Source organism: Puntigrus tetrazona, chromosome 10 (assembly GCF_018831695.1).
Source record: "Puntigrus tetrazona isolate hp1 chromosome 10, ASM1883169v1, whole genome shotgun sequence".
NCBI classification, from domain to species: domain Eukaryota; kingdom Metazoa; phylum Chordata; class Actinopteri; order Cypriniformes; family Cyprinidae; genus Puntigrus; species Puntigrus tetrazona.
Genome location: NC_056708.1, coordinates 9,131,835 through 9,151,408, shown reverse-complemented (window position 1 = coordinate 9,151,408; position 19,574 = coordinate 9,131,835). Strand labels below are relative to the sequence as shown.

At 36.6% G+C, this 19,574-nt stretch overlaps 1 protein-coding gene across 1 annotated transcript in view; it reads right to left on the bottom strand.

Moving 5' to 3' along the window:
- Window positions 1–19,574, bottom strand: part of gbe1a (glucan (1,4-alpha-), branching enzyme 1a) — a 130,470-nt gene that overhangs the window by 55,927 nt on the left and 54,969 nt on the right. Inside the window, 4 exon segments of the mRNA XM_043249832.1 lie at window positions 1,527–1,617; window positions 7,987–8,122; window positions 10,346–10,471; window positions 18,903–19,018. Coding sequence (XP_043105767.1) covers window positions 1,527–1,617; window positions 7,987–8,122; window positions 10,346–10,471; window positions 18,903–19,018 — 469 coding nt within the window.

The window sequence follows — 19,574 nt, the reverse complement described above, 5'->3', positions numbered from 1 at the left end:
GATTCTGATGCAGTGGTAAAATCACAAAACAAACACTCATTCCGAACTCCCAGCATGCCCAGCAGCGCTAAATCTACTCTGCGGGGTTAAAAGATATCAGGACAAAGAACAAGTAAAGTGAGAAGAGAGCTAATAATATTCCAAGTCACCTCCCTCGCTCGCTCCCTCCACCCAGCAGAAAGAGGAATAGGTCTTAAATGTGCATGAGTGATCAATCATGAGTGAAATTACTCTGTATACATTGCACTTTATCTGGACTGGTCCACCACTGCCGGCCGCCTCAGCCAGCCAAAGCCAAATAAAGATTCCCAATGACTCTGTCATATCTTATTAGGTTGAGGGAGTTGCTCACTCCCCACATTCAAAGATGCAATTTTCTTTCATGAGAGTTTATTTATTTTGGAGACCCAATTCTTTTTTTTTTTTTACTATTGTTATTTATCGGGGCTTTCTTCTATTTGGGGATTAGCTGCAAATGTGTTTACAGTAAGATTACTGCCCTTGACAGAGGACCTCATCCTGATTTAAAGACTGGAATTACTGCTGCATGGGCTGAGAGACAACCCCACCAAACCCTGAGCTCTAAAGGAAAATGAAAAGCATTTAGATACTGTCACACGCTCAGTCTACCAGGCCTTGTAGATATAACGCTAATAAATTCTTGCCATATCCGGAACAACTAGATCTGAAGTCCCGAGGTGAATATAATTTCCTTCTGGGACGAAGGTGTTAACCTTCGTTCTTCAAAATACAACACATAATCAACCTCTTTGGCTGTTAGTGATCCTGACGTGTCCTGTACAGTAGCGGTCGTGTTTTATTTTATAGCTTCGACTATGTTTTGAGGACGGTGGCAAGTTTGACTGAATGCACGATGACAAAAGATGTGGGAAGATTTTGCCTCATTTTGGATAGTTGTGATTAGTTAAAAATGGTTAGTTAACCCCCAAATTAAAATTCTGTCATTAATTACTCACCCTAATGCCGTTCTAATTTCAATTTCAGTTTTTCAATGCTATGAGACTACTTTTTCTTTTGCGCAAAGAAAACAAAAATAACAATTTACTCAACTGTTCTTCTCCTTTGAGTTAAGTCTTCCGAGAGTATGTCTTAGAAGAGTATCACAACACATACACATGCTTTCCCCTAAGCGCAAACAACACCTATTATGTTCATGAGCATGTAAATTATTTTTGTTTTCTTTGAGTATTCAACTAAAGTTCAGCCACTGATGTCACATGGACTGTGTGTTTACTTTATTTCTGAATCTGATAAAATGTCTGTTGCGTTGTTTTGTCCACCAAGCCACACAACCTACACGTGAATGCAACCTTTAATTGCAAGAAAAATTACATGCACTACGTATATTACGTAGTGCATATAATACGTATATACGTATATAGTCTGCTTAAGGATACAAATTTAACGCTCATAGGTCAGGGGTTCAATTCCCAGGTAATGCATGAACTGATACAATGTATGCAGGTCGGTTTGGATAAAAGCATCTGCCAAATGCATAAATGTACCTGGAAGCTGCGAAGAAGTTAGTGACCTGATAGCCAAAGCTTGCATAGTAGGCATGTTCCATAACTGCCATGAGCTGGACACAGTTGTATCCTGAGATGAAATACAAGGAGAAAAAAAGTGTGGAAAAGCATTTAAATCAGTTTTACAGTCAAAAGACCTTCAATAAAACAAGATCTTCAAAGTGAAACACTTCTAAGACACAATCTTTGTGTAAGTTGTTATCTTAACAATATGGATTAATTTCAAGTGCCGCACACTGGAAAATGTAAATGAATTAAAAACATAATTAAAAACGAGTGAAACCAAAGCATAGGATTAAATGTCAACTGCAGCATGATCTGAATCTTCAATAGCAGAACGACAGCATGATAAATTACAATTAAGTTGATATTTTTCATGAAAATAATATGCGAACAGTGTAAACACTTCCTGTGAATAATAAGCCTGTGATATAATTATATCAGAGGATTTTGATAAAGACTGTCAAAGAAGTTTTGAAACCCCAGTTTCAGGTGGTTTAGGAGTTCTGAGTAGCTTCTTTAAACTATAAAACTAAACTATAAACTATAAAAATCAATCCTGTGGAAAACACTGTCAACACACTCTGGGACCTGATAGAGAACTTGCTGCTCAACACCTCAACATTAAACATCTTTTAATATTAAATAAACTTAGCTATCCTGGCAGTAAGAAGATTTAGATAAATTGACCGTTTCTATTGCCATTTTTATGGGTACTTAAAACTAAATGTTTATTTAACAGAATTAATAGTTTGCTGTTCTATCTGAATTGTGCCATTCTTTTTAATAACTGAGTGTTGTAATTGGACAGAGAACTGAGGTGAAACAGTAATTGCTAAAAAGCTTTTTTCCATTTTAGTTCACTCAATCTTGCTCCACAGTGTCCCCGACAAAGGCTATTTTGACATTTTTATGAGTCCTTTTATGAAAATAATACCACAAGGCCAATTCCAAGATTCAATAACAACCAATCAAACTGCTGTGAGTCCAGGCAAACTTAAACTTATTACTCCCCTCTTTTAACAAGTATGACTAACGCATTTGTCAAAGCTGAGATTCAAATAAGTCTCTTTAAATCCCACTCAGGTGCTTTGAGTACCAAAATATAATACATTATTAATATTTCATGACGTTCATCATATTTTTACCACTTCAGGCAGCAAAACAGAATATTAGATTTCTGGGAACTGGAAAATGGCTGCTCAAAAAATATTTAAAGTGCCCCTATTATTTTGTTTTTGTGAGTCCAAAACAACAGGTTGATATGCATGCAAGGTCAAAAACACTTTCATTTTCTTATAATATGCAGTATAATATGCGTTTTTACCATATTTATTCAATGTGTCAATTCATGTGTCCCGCTCATCTGACTCGATAAAACATTTTTTCAAACTCATCGGGTGATTGGTCGATTTTGTTTAAAGCAGTGTTTGTGAGCTTTAATGCTCCAAAAGCGGCACCTAGTGGCAAAGAATGAATCTGCATTTTCATTCAGACCAACATGGAAAGACCAAGTTGGTGGGCATTATGCTAATGTTTCATTTTGACTTCTACATAAAACACCTTGGGATTCGTTTTAAAAATGACTCATTTCAATGATTCAGAGTCGATTCTTTCTTTTTAGAGACAATAACTTTTACGCGGTGCTCTTTCAGACTGGAAACATTGCAGTACATTTTCATTCACTTAGAGCTGTGTTACACATTGCGTTAAAGGTCATTTTCCTCTTTTGTGAAAAGTATACAAAGAATCTGTAACAGCATGATAGTGAGTAAATAATGACAGAAGTTTCATTCTAGGCTCATCGATTACTTTATAAATACAACTGATTGTCAAGAACAAATTTTTTTTTGGATATAGATGTGTTGTCACTTGTGCATCCAAGTCATCTGAGAGAGTTACCATTGTTTGCTCTCTCACAGCATAGTGCCAAACAAGCTTGACTTGCCTTCTTTCGCTACTGTGATACTCGCGTTTAACTCCTTTTGTTTGTCAATCACTTTTTCAAGTGGATGTTGATTAAATCTTACTACAAAGGATGCTTTTGTGTCCCGCTCATCTGACTCAGTTCTTCCTCCATCACAAAATCTCTTATCAATGGATTTAAACATCAGACCTGTCAAGCAACAATTTATCACGCAGTACACAATAAAAAATCCCAATGACTCAAAAGAAGGCCATATGTAACATATAATAAAAAGAAAAACTTATTTTCCAAATAGAAATGTTCCTTTCATTACATTTATTTTGATATTCAATGGCATTTTTGATTCAGAGGAGTTTGAGTACTGTATTGTGCTTGTGACATTTAACTTTTTTATAATAGAAGTCCACTTTATTGTCTGTTTCTGTGCAACTAGACAATTTCTTAAAATAATTCCCTGAATTGAAACTTTTTTTTATTTGTCATGAAAGGTTTAAGGGCACCACTATTTCTAAAAGTAGTGCCAAAAAGCTCTTCCATTACGAGACAAAGTGCAGCTTTGCTTTTGTTGCCTTCTGGAGGGTTGAGGAGCACATTAACTGAGGCACAGAACCCTGGGGAGAATGCCGATCATAAGAGAGAGCAGTCAAAGGAAAGCCACAATGACTCACTGTTTTAACATCCATTTAAGGGGTGAAAAATAATTTTACGCTAACTAACTCTCTGCTTACGAACAGATTTGCTCCAGGCATAGGTTAACGCTTCAGCCCTCGAGAAAACAAACAACAGAAGGTTATGTTTTATGGATCAGACCAATGCAATGAACACTAATGTTTAAGGTACCTTCTGTAATCCCCACAGCTCAAAAAACCTCATTTGGAGCCTTCTGACATAGTAATTGTAGGCTGGCTTCCTCTCAGGCTTCTATGTCAAAAGCTCTGTAAGGGAACAATCATTGGAAACGGCTCTCTGTGCAGTAATGGAATCACTCGAGGCAGCAGCTGTTCTCACATCTGCTAACTAAACTTAACAGTTCCGCTTGCGACAGTTAGCATGATATTCCATGTGGAACTGCTTGGTGACTGCCTTTTTTGCTTCATTTGTGCCTTTGCATGCTGTATTCATGATCAGTTTAGCTGAATCTTGAGCATATTTCTTAGAAATACACTCTATAGGGTTTTCTTGAGAATGCAGGGAAGTCAGCAATTCCTCTTACAACTTGATGACAAAATATGAGATCAAATGATGGGTAAATTACTCATGGGATAATGGCACAAGAGTATCCATAAAAAAATAATCTAGAAACAAAAGACAGAACATTAGGTAAAATATTTTTTCCCAATACTCTTAATTCTGAATACAATTATACAGAAGTATTATTTACAAAAAAAAGTTTTAAAGTTTGTATTAATGTCATGAATGAGCGGTCTGAGGCGTGCGGATCCATATGCAGGCTTTTATTAAATGAAGGCATGGTCAAAACAGGCAGGCGTCAAACAGGGCAAACAGATGTATCAGAGGCGAGGCAATAACAAAATCCAGAAACAGGCGAAGGTCAGGCAGCAAACAATCGGAACAACGGAAGACAGGCAGGGTCAAAACGAGGGAAACCAGAAACAATAATCCAATGGCAATCTAACAAAGAAACAGGCGAAACAATGCAACCTGCAGGTGATTGGCTTGCTACAGTTTTTATAGTCCTGGAACAGGAAGTAGCAGCAGAGGGAGTGATCGCAGATCACCCAGGGGTAAGAGCTCCCTCTGCTGGCTTGGTGACAATTAATTGCTTACTCAAATATAGTATCATTTTAACAGGATGGACTGACACAGAAGGTAAGTAAAAGGTAACATAGTTTGACACAGATGGTATATGGAGAAGGCTGGAGCTGATGCAGTATTTAGTATTTAGTCTGTTGGATACCACCAGAAGTAACTGAAGACAGTAATGGTATTATTTGTCTTGCAGAAATAGCCAGAGGAGCACACACCACAAAATACTGAGAGCACAAGAGATCACTGGAGGTACACAGCATGAAACTCTGTCGTAAGTGTGGGGTCCAATATGTCGTTCCTGGGAACCCAAGAAAGTTCCTCGGGTCTGTATCCTTCCCAATCTACCAGGTATTCAAGCTGACCACCATGTAGCTGGGATCAAAGGAGGAGGGGCTCCTACGTCTGGCCAGGCTCTCTGGAGAAAGTTAAGTGAAGTGATTTGTGGCCAGGTATGGTGACCCATACTTGGAATTTGTGCTCTGTATTTAACCCATTAAAGAGTACACAACAGCAGTGAACACTGGGTGCCTGGGTGTTCGGTGTCTTGCCCAAGGGTCTCATCTTAGGCATGGTATTGAAGGTGGAGAGAACTGAACAGGTTCATGGTGAGGTTTGAGTAGTTATGTGGGATAAATTCTGTACTGAAGTGTTAGTTGTAAGTTTGTAGGTAACCTGGTTAACCTGTTCCAAGATAGTGAAGACAACAAATCTGGGACTTAGTTTCCTAAGGTGAAGTCTCATGTCTTGTGTGGACAGCAAACCTTCTGACTCTCGTTGGTACGCTTTCCCTGAACCGATAATTGACAGCAAGGACCTATGGGGGAAGGGTACAAGAGAACTATGGGGACTAGTAACCGAGTATGCACTGGAAGGGAGTGAGACCAGTAGATGAGTGCTGCAGGGAGTTTTGAGCATACTTGACCCAGCCCAGGTACTGGTTCCAGGAATCCTGGTGGCCATGGCAGAAGGTTTGTAAGAAACACCCCACCTTTTGAATTCTCCTCTTGTCTGTACATTCGACTGTGGATAGTATCCAGAGGTGAGGCTTACGGTCTGAAGAATGTGTTCCACACCCTGGAGATGAATTGAGGACCTTGGTCTGAGACAATGTCTTTCGGGAATGCCATAATATTGATAGTTCAGCTTGTAAATGTAGATTATGACGAATCGATAGAGAAAATCCTGGAGCACTTTGTGCATAAAATCCTGCAAGACGGAGGAAGTGTTTATGACTATACGGCATCACAAGGTACTAATAGTGGCCCGAAGGAGTCATAAAAGCTTTCTTCTATTTGTTCCCCTCACGTATCCTGATCAGACTGCATGCTTTTGGTGCAAGCAAGATCCAACTTGGTGAAAATAGAGTTAGCTGTTTGAGGGCACCTGGAACAAGGTGAAGAGGGCAGCATAACTTCACAACAGCTTTGGTAAGGGCATAGTAATCAAACCAGTGGCTCAAACCTCCATCCTTTTACGCCACGGAAAAGAAGCTTCAAGCAGCAGGAGAAGTGGGGCGGATGTAACCTTGTCTCAATGTACTACTCCATAGCCTTCTGCTCAGGAAACAAGAGTGGATACATTTTGCCGAGGGAACTGGCTCACCCGGAGGGAGGTAGAATGGCAAAGTCCCAAGATGATAGGTGGTTAATAGTGACTTCTCGTTCCATTCGCTTGCTGCCACGAGAGTTCTGAACTTGAAAGAGTATTCATTATTGGACATGGTACTTTGTCGTAGATGGTAAAGCTGCTCACTGCTTTGCCATGAAACTTACGTTGATGGTAGGTGAAAAAGTACTGGTGGTGGCTGTGGAAGTGCCGGATGGTGATGGTGAATGTCTAAAACTGGTGAATGGAGCAGTAAACCATTGTAAACCGTTAATTGACACAGATGTTATATAAAGAAGACTAGAGCTGATATGGATGAGTATATTGTCCGTTGGATTGATTTCACCAAGAGTAACTGAAGAGAGTAATGGTAGTCTTTGTCTTGTTTTTTTGGTAGTCGCACCGCATAACATTTTACAACCTGAATCATCTTTGCCTTGTTATAAAATAGCTAACTTTTTAAATAAAGTAAAATAAAGACACTGGCCTTGATAAACATTCATGCTGAATTATTTGAGTTTGATTTTTTTGCTCAAACTTTAATAAGCAGTGAAATATTTTTTAATGAAAAATAATAAAAGATTATCTTAATCTGCTTTTTTTTAAGATTTTTACTAAGAATGAAAGGTTTTTCTTCATTTTGACTTTTCCACTATTAAACAGTATTTAAAAAAAAATAAAAATGTTTATTCAGAAATGTAAAAACATACTCATAAGTGGTGTATCAAAGTCTTTCAGTGCATGAATTGCATTTTTAATCAATGAATAGATGGCCAGGCAATGACCCTCATGTTTCTGAAGTAACACTCTCCAACAGCTTTTAGTTCTATTCCTTTGCTTCCTGCTAGTGTAGTGATAAATAAAGAATAAGATAAACACAAGCACGCTATGAAGCAAAATGAAAACATGGTCAGTCTAAGCGCACTTCTTTGAAATCCGATGTAGCAAAATCACCTTGCTCATATGGATTCTGTGATCAGCAGTAAGATTTTTTGCAAAAGCCTAAAGATTTTTCTTTTGGCCTGGGAGCTCAGGGTTAGTGACTGGCCCTCAGAGAGGGGTGTGTTCCACTTTGCTTGCTTTGTATCATTTTGACGAGTGTATTTTTGCAGTGTTTCTGTAGATTTCATCACTCACCAAGATCCATAATGCGAGGAAGCACATCTCTGGTAAAGTTTTTGTACGAGGCAATCTTTTCCTCGGGCGAACTGATGCCCACATGGGCCTCATAGATACGAAGACTGCTGGGCCGTGGGGGTCTGGGGTGCTGGAACTGGGGGCGAGAAAGAAGAAAGGTTAGAGAGAGAGAAAGGGCCCAGATATCAATCCACTCTTCTTCAGTGAGCTTTGAAAAGAGACTTTGCTAGAAGGTTCTGCTGAGCATCTGGGTTACCTCAAAGATCCTGATGCAACACAACACAAATATTTGACTTGATTGAATGTTTGCAACAATACAATGGAGACTAAGTTCTCAGTCTTAAAGTTCAGAGATTGAAAATGTAGAAAAAGCAACTGAGAGTAAACTTTTTGTTATTGTTTATTCAACGTTTTGTCATCTGCAACAATGCAAATACTTAAAAAAAAATATATATATAATACAATATAATATAATATAAAAATAGAATAGAATAGAAATAATCTATTTGGAGAGCTAAAATGATTAAATGATAAAAATGATAAAATAATATTCATATTATTAATTAATATCCATATTATTAATATAATAGCACATCCTTCATTTAGTGATTCATGTGAGTAATCTACTTAATATATTACCATATTATTTCATTAATTAAAAAAAAAAAAAAATTAAAATTTAGCCTATTTTAAAAGAAAATGAAAGTTCTGAATATAATATCATTTTAATATTATATTGGTTTTTGTATGGTAATATTTTCGTTTTTATTGCCAGACATAACATGGGCAATTACATATACAGGCACACAGAAGTAAAGTGCAAAAAAGAGAGCTAAACCAATTGTGGCTCACTGAAAAGGGTGCCATTCCAGAAAGCAAAAAGCAATATTTCCTGCCTTTAATCATGCAGCAACCGCTATAACTGCCAGATGACATTGTGTCACCAATTCATCTCCTGTAAAAAACTGGATTATGAGCATGATGCCATTGACCAGTCGCTGTATGAATGTCTGATGCCATGAATAGATATCAAAGCAAAATATGTCTCATTGTCATTGTGGAAGAACCACCCATATCAAAGCCGTTCGCAAATGGTACTCTGGCGAAACGAAGACATCAAGAGGGCGAAAGCAATTGTTGTATCGCCTCCGATTAAATTGCCTGTTTAATGTGGCGGGCCACTTAAGAGGAGGCGGTTTCGAGTGTCATTACTAACACGGAAGAGAGGTCGCCGTAAGAGCGGGGTGCTTCAGAGATGCTAATGGCTACTGATGATAAATGGTCGAGAGCCACAGGAAGGCCTGGACAACATCACAGTCCTGTAAACATTCCCTCCCGCTTTGACTTCTATTGTAAACCCCAAAAACATAAAGCGATTTTTGAAGGAGATTAAAATCAATTTTTTGACCTATGAACATAGTAGCAATTATGAATCTTTTATCATATAAGACTAGCTAAGGTGAAATGATGTGAGTGTGTGTGGTGAAACTGTAACTCTTGTTTCTTGGAAGCAGCTATCAGTTTATGATGACTGGTCTCATGCACAGTTCTCCACTGACCCTCTGCAGGGTAAAACCTGACTGTAGGTTAAACCATGCCAGAGTCCATAACTCAAACCCTCCTCCCTGACAGCTCAGAAAGCATCTGTCTGAACCCGTAACGCTGCTTGTGTGAGAAAAACACACGGAGATAGAAGACCTGGGTTTATGTGAAAGTACCAAGAAAGACACCTGTCTAGAAATATGTATTTGTGTTAAAAGCCTAGGTGAACCTTTCGTAGTATAGAGTTAAATTGACCCACATATGTTTGTATGAATACAATTTGCATCTCTGATGCTATTGTTAGTGACTAAGTATAATTTAATTAAGTATTTATAGCATGTCATATTATTTGTATATAGGTATTTGTAATTAGCTTCCTTCCTTTTATGTCTGGTTTTCAAAGCCCTGTGACGGAAAAATTGGTTTCTCACACATCTTTTTATTTAACATTGAACCAGAACCAGAACATATTTTATGTTTAAATTTCAAAATATTTCAATAAAAAAAGTGTAAAATTTTTGTTCTTTTTTATTTTTATAAGTATTATTTAACTTAACTAAAAAAAAGTATATTATATCAATGTCATTGATTATATTATATTATATTATATTACATTAAGGTATTAATAATATAATATAATATAATATAATATAATATAATATAATATAATACTCATGCACTGCTCTCCTTAGAATCTCCTTACAATCACAGGAACACAGATACACAATTTATCATTGCCATTGATAATATCATAATATTAAGCCATTATATAATTGTATTGTGTGTATTCTATTTCTGTTCAGATGTGTTCAATCACCTGGTATGGTTTTGGAGGGTCCCAGTAAGTCCAGTCATAGGTGACGGAATCTAGGGTTTTTGTGACATATTTGGCCCATGGAGAGATCCGAAATAGATATTCACCTGTTTTAGTCAGGACCACAAGCTGTACAGACAAAAATGACAAATGTGAAATCTTGAAGCGTACATTATATACGTATACATTAAAAAATAAAAGATATATGTTTTTATTACACAGCCATTCAAGAGTCTGGGATCAGTACAGGTTTTAAGAAAGAAATCGAACTATCATTCAGCAACCATTATATCGATCAAAATGACATTTATAATGCTATAAAATTTCGAATAAATGCTTTTCTTTTAAACATTAAATGGACGGTTCTCACCAAATATTAAGCATCTCGATGGTTTTCAGTATTGAAAATGTTTCTTGAGCAGTAAATTAGCATATTTGAACTATCTCTGTAGGAAAATTCATCATAATATTCCTGTTTTTATTTGCATTTTTGATCAAATGAACATAGCCTTGGTAAAAAGAAGAGACTTACATTTAAAAAAAAGTTTCAGACCCCACACTTCTGAATGGTAGTGTGTTTATAAGCACACATATATACATTTTAAAAACGTAAATGCTGTATATTATGCAAAATATATTTTCCAGGCATTTCCACTGGGGTTCCTGCGCACCGCTAAATGTTGCCATGGTTTAAAAGCACGATTTATTAAAAAGGAAACATTGAGAGCTTTTTACCTAGATTCTAAAAACAGCTCTTTATCATAACCCTGCCACATTTGACTAATATTATTACAAATTCCTCCCCCCTCCAATGCTCTTTTCCAAACCCACCTCTTTTCATAAGCCTACCTGATTTAATAGAAACTCACTCTCTCACTCACACACACACACACACACACACACACACACACTCACACGAAAACAAAAACACCAGGTGGACAGGTGTTTGGTGATGAGAGCAGACAGAGGGGAGGAGAAGAGCAGAAGAAAACAAAGCACTTTAAGAAGGTCCATCATTGCTTTCAATCTCTCGGGGGGCAGCTTGGAGATTGTCACAGATCGATAGCTGCTCTGGAGAGACATTGGGGTGGGACGAAACATCCTTAAACTGCTCTGCTCGGCTTTGCACAGACTATTACCAAGCTAAGAACATACCATCGCTTTACTGACAGAAGAAATAACACTGCGACTTTGAGAAGGAATGACAGAGAAAGACAGAGAGAGCGATGACTTGGAGAGTGACTTAGAGTGTGACTGTGAAAAGCAAGAGAAAGCAAGTAGAGTTCTGGAAGAAAAAAAAAAAATTAATGTCATTAATGTCTAAGGCAAGGAGAAGGAAGAGAAGCTGCCACTGAGATTGAACCTTTTTAACAGGTACAATTTTGTACCGTATTTACGCCAGCGGTATTAGTACCTATAGTGCCTGAAGTGTACATATTAGTATCTAAATGGTACACATAACTATTTTCTGTGATGCACCATCATAAACAATTCTGTAACTTTAAAATGATATAGATATTAAAATTCTTTACTATTCCATTTTAAATTAATTAATGAATTGATTACAGTTACATAAATCATTAAGAACTACAAACTATTTAATTTAAAATGCTTCAAGCGAATTTAGGCATCGCAGAAAGAGAGCATTAAAATTGCAAAAGTAATGTAAAGTGTAGGCTTATATGAACGGTTTATTTGCAAAAAGGATAAACGGCACTTATTATTCTCCACATATAGCACGACTTGAACCCTAAACACGTTTAGTCAAAAAAGCCAGTATTGCACATTTCCAAGGCAGAGCGGGTGTATGTTTTACTGCAGAAGTCGACAAGTGCCGTTATTTTTGTTGAACAGAGCATATGATATCTTCTTCAGGGCATAATAGGAAAACAAAAGATGAAGGTTTTCACGGAGCCTTGCAAAAGAAACAAGTTACAATGCTGTGAGGTGTCTACCATAGATATACACTTATGAACTAAATCTTATGACCAGGGTAGTATTTCATGTTAGTGGATCGTAAACGGGGTGGTAAATACTGCTTAAAATGCCAAAAGGAGAAACAGGACCAAGAGACAAAAAAATTAAATATGCAATTTATTTAAAAAAACATTTAAACTCAAACAGGCTGTTCATCGACTGATTAAAAGTTTAAGACCATTGCCTTAAAAAGTTAAAATCTGCACAGAAATATGGCTTTCATGTCATTGTTCTTCAGGTGGTAACACTGTCAGGATTTCCTGAAGGGAAAAACAAAGTCTTTCTGTCTTTAAACGTGGAGGGATACATTTTTTTAAGTTATTGTTGCTTAATCAAAACAACCCCAACTGCAGTTTGATTGATATTGCTTGGAATGCAAAAAAAGGAGCTATCTGAGAAATAAATGTAGCTTCATATACATTTTCTGGTCTTACCTGGTTTTGTCTAGTTTTGGACTTTGTAAGAGTAGAGCCTGGTCAAGCTCGAAGACCAGCAAGACTTGAATAAACCATCTTGGCTAGGCGAGACTAGAAGACTAGCAAAACCAGATGAAACCAGATAAGACCAGCATCCACCTTAGGCTGGTTTATTTAAATATTTCCTATCAAACCAAGTTCTACAAACCAATTGAGACAGTTTATTTTGTGGCAAATAGTTTTCTAAAATGCACATATAAAGAAAATAGTCTTAATAATATACTGTACTTCCGGGGCCAGATTTGCAGAAAAAATATTACTGTTGAGTTTTATACAGAGTGAATGAGTTTGTGTTGGAGGTATATAATTACAGAAGCTTCCTCTGGCAGGTACATTTCTCAGCCGTATAGAGCGAGCCAGACAGAACCATTTATGGATTAGCATGAGTTTAATTTAGAGTGAACGAACAATCTTGTCTGCATTTAGCACAAGAGTAAAGTTCACCTAGGCTCTTTTCATCTTCAAAGTGACATCAGACCTTTAATTATATTTCATTCCTATCAAAGCATCCTCCTCCAATCTGTCATAACACTCTCCGCCTGAGTCCAGCCTCAAATCTCACATGACAATCAATAAGAAAAGGACCTGAAGTGTTAATAGGGCTCCTGAGTAAACATCTGGAAATTTCTGCGTGTAGACGGAGAGATATGGAGGGTTTAAGTTGCTTAGGCTTTTCTCACTTCATGCACACACACACACACACAAACGCTATATCTCTTCCTACACTCTTTCAGCGAGAAGAAACCCCTAGAAAAATCTCCTTTCTCCTCACTTCCTTCAGACTCCAGTTAACAGTGTTTTGATTTCCCTCGAGACGATGACTATACCCCTGAACCAGCTGTCTGGAGTCACTGAGGTATCTCTCAACAAACAGAAGCACAACAAAAAGAATGTACCCACATAGAGAATTAAACATGGCCTTGCAGGAGAGCTTGCTTGGAGATCTCTGAGCCACCCGGGAATGTGTATTGATCACCTTCGGCTGCTAAAAGTCTTTGAGCATCTAGTGTTCCTGGTGTTTTTAAAATGCAATATCACTACACAGCGTACTGAAATATTCATGCCTGAATAAATGAGGTTCGGGTTTGTTGGTCCTGGCGATTAAAAAAAAAAAAAGCTGAGTTGATTTTAACTAACGCTTACAGCAGGTTTCAAATTCATTTGGCACCCAGCAGAAGGCCGTGTGAGGGAAATGCATTAGGCTACATTGATTAAGGGGACGATGAAAGGGAATCTCATGAAACATTGAGGGCACGTGCATGCACCTGAGAATCTCTTCTCTCTTCTATCTTCTATCTTCTATCATGTGCTTAGATTTTTACTCTAAATCATGGCTAATGATCGATGCACGCATGCACTTATTGTCAAAATGAAATGAATTCATGAGTAATCAAAATCTTTTTCCTATTTTGCATCTGAAAGTAGGAGGTGTTTCTATAAATGAGGTTGAAGGTTAAATAATAATTAGTGCATTCAATCGCATTCAAATAAAAAGATTTTGTTTACATATATGTGTACTGTATATGTATATATAAATAAATATATATATATATATATATATACTGTATATATATATATATATATATATATATATATATATATATACTGTATATATATATGTATGTGTGTGTGTGTATATACACATACTGTACATAAATACATACATATACACACGCAGGTGCATATATATATTAAAAATGCCATGTTTATATATTATATATATTTCATATGATATAATTTCTTTTCTGAATATAAATATATACGTAATAGATATATATATATATATATACACGTAAATAATTTCAAAATATAGGCTGTATGTGTGCATTTATATATGCATAATAAATATACACAATAAACAAATATATATAAACTTCTATTTTGGAATTGATTAATTTCTGACAGCACTAATAATAATCTATTTAACTACTACATACCATATATACCTGATACTTCAAATATTAAATTAATATCAAATAAAATGTCAGCTACAATAAAAAATATATATATTGTAAATCATAAAAGGAAACAACAATGTATATATACGATGTAAAAAAGATTATATGAGTAAATTTTACAAGAAATTAATTTATGTAAACTGAATATATCAAGAGTGATTTTTCAATTTATATTTTTTTTACAGTGAATTGAGCATCATTACTTCAGTCTTCAGTGTCACATGATCCTTCAGAAATCATTCAAAATTGATGCAAGAAACATTTCTGATTATAATCAATGCTGAAAACAGTTCTGCTGCTTAATATTCATGTGGGAACTCTGATACATTAACATTCTTGAAATGCACAGAAAACAAACTGAAAAAAACACACAAACAAATAAATAAAATACATTAAATATTAGCATGGTAAAAAAAGATATATTATTGTTTTAGAACTACTTTATATTATTTCCCATATTCAGTAAAAATTAGTTGTTCATGCTTTCTGCTCAAAACCAGCTGATTATTTTATATAAAGAAGGTTAGAAAAAGGCCAATACGCACAGATTACACACCTCCAGCATGCCTGAAGGGGAATTCGAGGTAGGGGAGAAAAGACACGGACCTGGTGAGAGTGAGAAAAAATTACCGGAGTGGGAGAGATACAATTTAATCAGAGACTCCAACAGGATATTCTGAAGGAAGGAAGGGCAAGAGAGAGAAAAGTGCACTCCTGGCTGAAGTTCAGCCGCCCCAGTTTCCATATGTTAAACCTGGCCGCTCACCCCCCATTAAAATCTCTCACTGGATTCCCTCTGCAGGCTTAAAGGAGCCGTGTATGACAGCCAATTACCTTATAGAAACCACACAGACCCAGGACTCCATCTGTCCACCTAACACCCAATGAAAAAGAGAAAAATTCTGCCACCGACCGCTTTATGGACATAAATGGACTTCTCTTCCGCTCTGTTCACTTGCTCCAAGACTCACTCACCCACCTCTTGTTTTCTCCTCTCAATAATATGCATTTAGTTTCTCAAACCTTTAATTTAAGCCTAAATAAAAAATGAGGACACAGAATCTCAGTACACTTTACCCCAGTGAGGACAAGGAAATTGTAAGGTTTATGAAATGAGTTCACGAGCAAACATCTCAGGGTTAAATTAAAGAGATAGAGGTGAGTTTCAATGTGTGAGCCATTTCTCATGTGCTTTAAATGAAAAAAAAAGGTGGAGTGAGGAATACAAATTAAGCATGAAGGACGGGATAGTTGAAAACGATAGATCTTCGAGGTAAGACACTAAAACCATTAATTTGTTTATTTTCTCATGCACTGGTCAAATTTGAGATTTTGGGTCTTCTTTCAGTCTAATGAAAGAAATCTTGCAAAATACACATTAAAACGTGTTTATTTGTTTCTGTAATCCAGGGACCTCCAAGCCTGCTCCTGGAGAGCAACCACCCTGCAGACTTCATTAACAACCCTGCTCTATCACACCTGTCTGTAATTATCAAGTAACCCTGAACCAAAGCCACTGGACAGCAACCCTGCAACCTTTAGCCAAAAAAACCATAACGGCTAATGCTTATGCTGCGGCTTTTGGCAGTACAGAGAAGGATACCAGAGGCCATTTTTTTTTTTTTTTTTTTTTGGAATGGATGTCAGTGGTGGAGAGGCTTCATGAGACTGAACAGCTTTTGTGAGGGAATAGTGTATCATTTAGTGAATCGACAACCTGTTTGCATACCTTCAACAAGTTTTATACTAAGAAATACTTTAATTGGGAACTATGCAGATAGTGTCGCAACAGGTATGACTCATTTACAGCATTATTACCTGCAAATGTGTCACATTACTATTTAATAATTGATGTTGCGCAATATTATTTGTCTAAAAATAATGTTTTCTTCTTTGGTTTTCCAGTTTTAGCAGTTTTAATAAACACATTTTTAATGACTTACAATGAAATGTAATAACTTGTGACTGCTGCATGTGCATATCTTTCAACACTTTTCTGGGATTCTCACACATTTGACTATTCTCTACCTCTATACATATAAAATTCCATTAGGTTTATTTGATTATCATACTTGAAGCCAGAGGATGCACTCTGTGAAAATGTGAAAAAAAAACAGACTCACAGAACTAATGACAACGCCAGGAAACCACTATATAATCAAACACATACAGTGACACTAAGCTTAATAAAAATAAGTTGAACAAAAAATGTGAAGACAATGCATGCACAATTGCGACATGTATGGTATATGTGTGCTCATTTTACAGTGAAATACCTTTTTTTGGAAGTGAAAAAGAATGCTAAATGTACATGGAAAAACGGTCAATTGAGTTTCAAATAGATTCTTTGAAATAACTACAATACGGTTCTTCTTGTTTTTTTCTCATCAGTTATGTGTATTATATGTTACATCTGATTTCTGTTGAGTAAGTCTCACCATGATGGTATTTAGTGTTTGTTTGAGTCACACCGTGCATCTTCTAGATATGCTATTATTTAAAAGCTGCTTGTGATGGCATGGTTTACCACTTGACTTTCTAATCAGGACTCGCATTTGGCGGTGATTGGTGTATTTCAAAGGTACAAAACAGATTTCACTACCTCAATAGGTTGGCATATGAAGTTATTTTCATTTCTATTTTCAAATGTAATTGCAAATTGTATTTTTCAATTACTTTTTCAATATGTGGACGCATAAATTATATCAATTATCCAAATGGAATTGCAAAAATTGCACAATGGATCAATATTCACTATTAACCAAACAAATCTGTCTCTCACTCGGATTGATGCAAACAAGCAATTCTACACTTATTGCTTCCTACTAAGAAATGTAGAAAATACATTCTTTTATTTTTAACAATTAGGCAAACAGTACAAATCTGCACCTATTTATTTATTTACCACCTATATCCTATTCCTATCTTATAATAGAGCACCAACCATCTAGACTTAGCTGTCACTCTACAGCAAAAAGCGTTTGGTTAATAGTGAATATTGATCTACTGTGCATACCGTTGCTCCCGCTGTTAGCAGGATGTAACAGCTCCTTGTGTTTAAAAAAAAAAAGACAGAATTATGTATTATGCTAAGAAGGTTGTCCGTTCATTCACACAGTCACACGCTGTATTTAGCAGTCTTTTTATCGATGACCTTCACTGATCAAAGCATTCGGCACGGTCGTCTGCGAGTGACTTGACCTCCCAATACAAAAACGCCCCCTAGTATTGTCCCGTAACCCTCACTTTGATTGACAGAGTTGATGTAGACATTGGAAATTCAAAGGCAAAAGAATTATGATTCCATTTGAGTTTTGGCAGAATAAATGCATGACAAAAAGGAAAAGAAAAAGCAATTAATATTGCTATTTAAATATGTCAGGCGGTAGAATTTTACAGTAAAATTCCAATAACCCCAGCTGCCATTTTTTTTCCATACATTTTTCAGTGTAAATAAACCTCTAATAACATCAGATAACTGATATGGCACTGTTTCAATATATTGCTCATCCCTATCTAAGAGACTAACTAGTATACCTCATTGTGTAACTATTAAAATCACTTTCTTCCGAACAAAGAAAATGGCCGGAAGTGAAAATGAACCGTAGTTGATCTGAGCTCAGCTGTAGCAGCACTAATGTGATCCGATCAACCTCCGGTGTCCGGCAGAGTCAGGGTGCTTCAAAACCCATAACATGGAACTGCGGCAAACTGTGCTGGACATGTGTACCCCCGCCAACTCTGGCAAATGGGAACTTGTTGGGCACTCAATGTTCCCATCTGCTCCTCTCTCCCATCAACCCCAGATTAACCCTAAGAGCCAAGTCAAGCAGCTTTGCCCCACAAATGCCACCCAGACCTGCCAATGACCATCGGCCTTCTGGGACAGAAAGAGCCAAGATCCCGTTCTGCTTTAGCAGAGCGGCTAACAGCTCCTAATCAGGTTGAAGAGACACACAACCTTCCACTAATCCAAATGATACCTCACAAGTTGTGAAAAGGAAAACTGTAGCACATAGAATAGCTTTTAAATTCCAGTAACGACCAGCCAGTAGATTTTGAGATACACTTTAGATGTTTATATTGATAAATACTGCATTGTATAATACAAATATTATAAGCCATCAGGTGTTGTGATGCATTTTGTACCTTAAGTTTGGTCAGGTGCTTGATGGCAGAAGATTTGTCCTCTTCTGGGGAGAGGTATAGTTCCCATTTCCCATATTCTTTCTGCGTGAATGGGTGAGACTGTTTTTCCCAGGAATCTGAAGATAAACATAGTTAATTATTAATAATTGCTTACCTATTCATGACACACACACATATATAATATCAATAGCATGACTATCCACATTGCATCTGGGTCACTACAGCAGCAAACCACAGACATGTTTCCAGAGTGCTCATTTTGAGTGGCTTTTGTGGCATTCTTCCATACAGGTGTTATGAAGAGTTCTTGATATGGTTGACTGGTGGGCATTTACTCTGTTCTTGAACTCTGTAGCTCCTCAAAGTGATTGCTAGTCTTTCTGTGAATACTCTTGACAAGTCTTTCTCTCCATCTCAACAAATAATGCAAACTTGGACTCTTAAGATATTGTGCTTCTGATTTATAGTTAGTAAGGTATTTGTTAATTAAGGTATTTTTAGGTACAATTAGGGATATAGAATGCAATATATTTGCTTTAGAAGTATGGACATAGCCAATATGTTAATAAAATGCATGCTAATAAGCAGCTAGTCAATAGTAAGAATAGTAAGAATTAGATATTGAAGATTTTAAAATGAGGTCATGTATTAGATTACTTCATTATTACGACA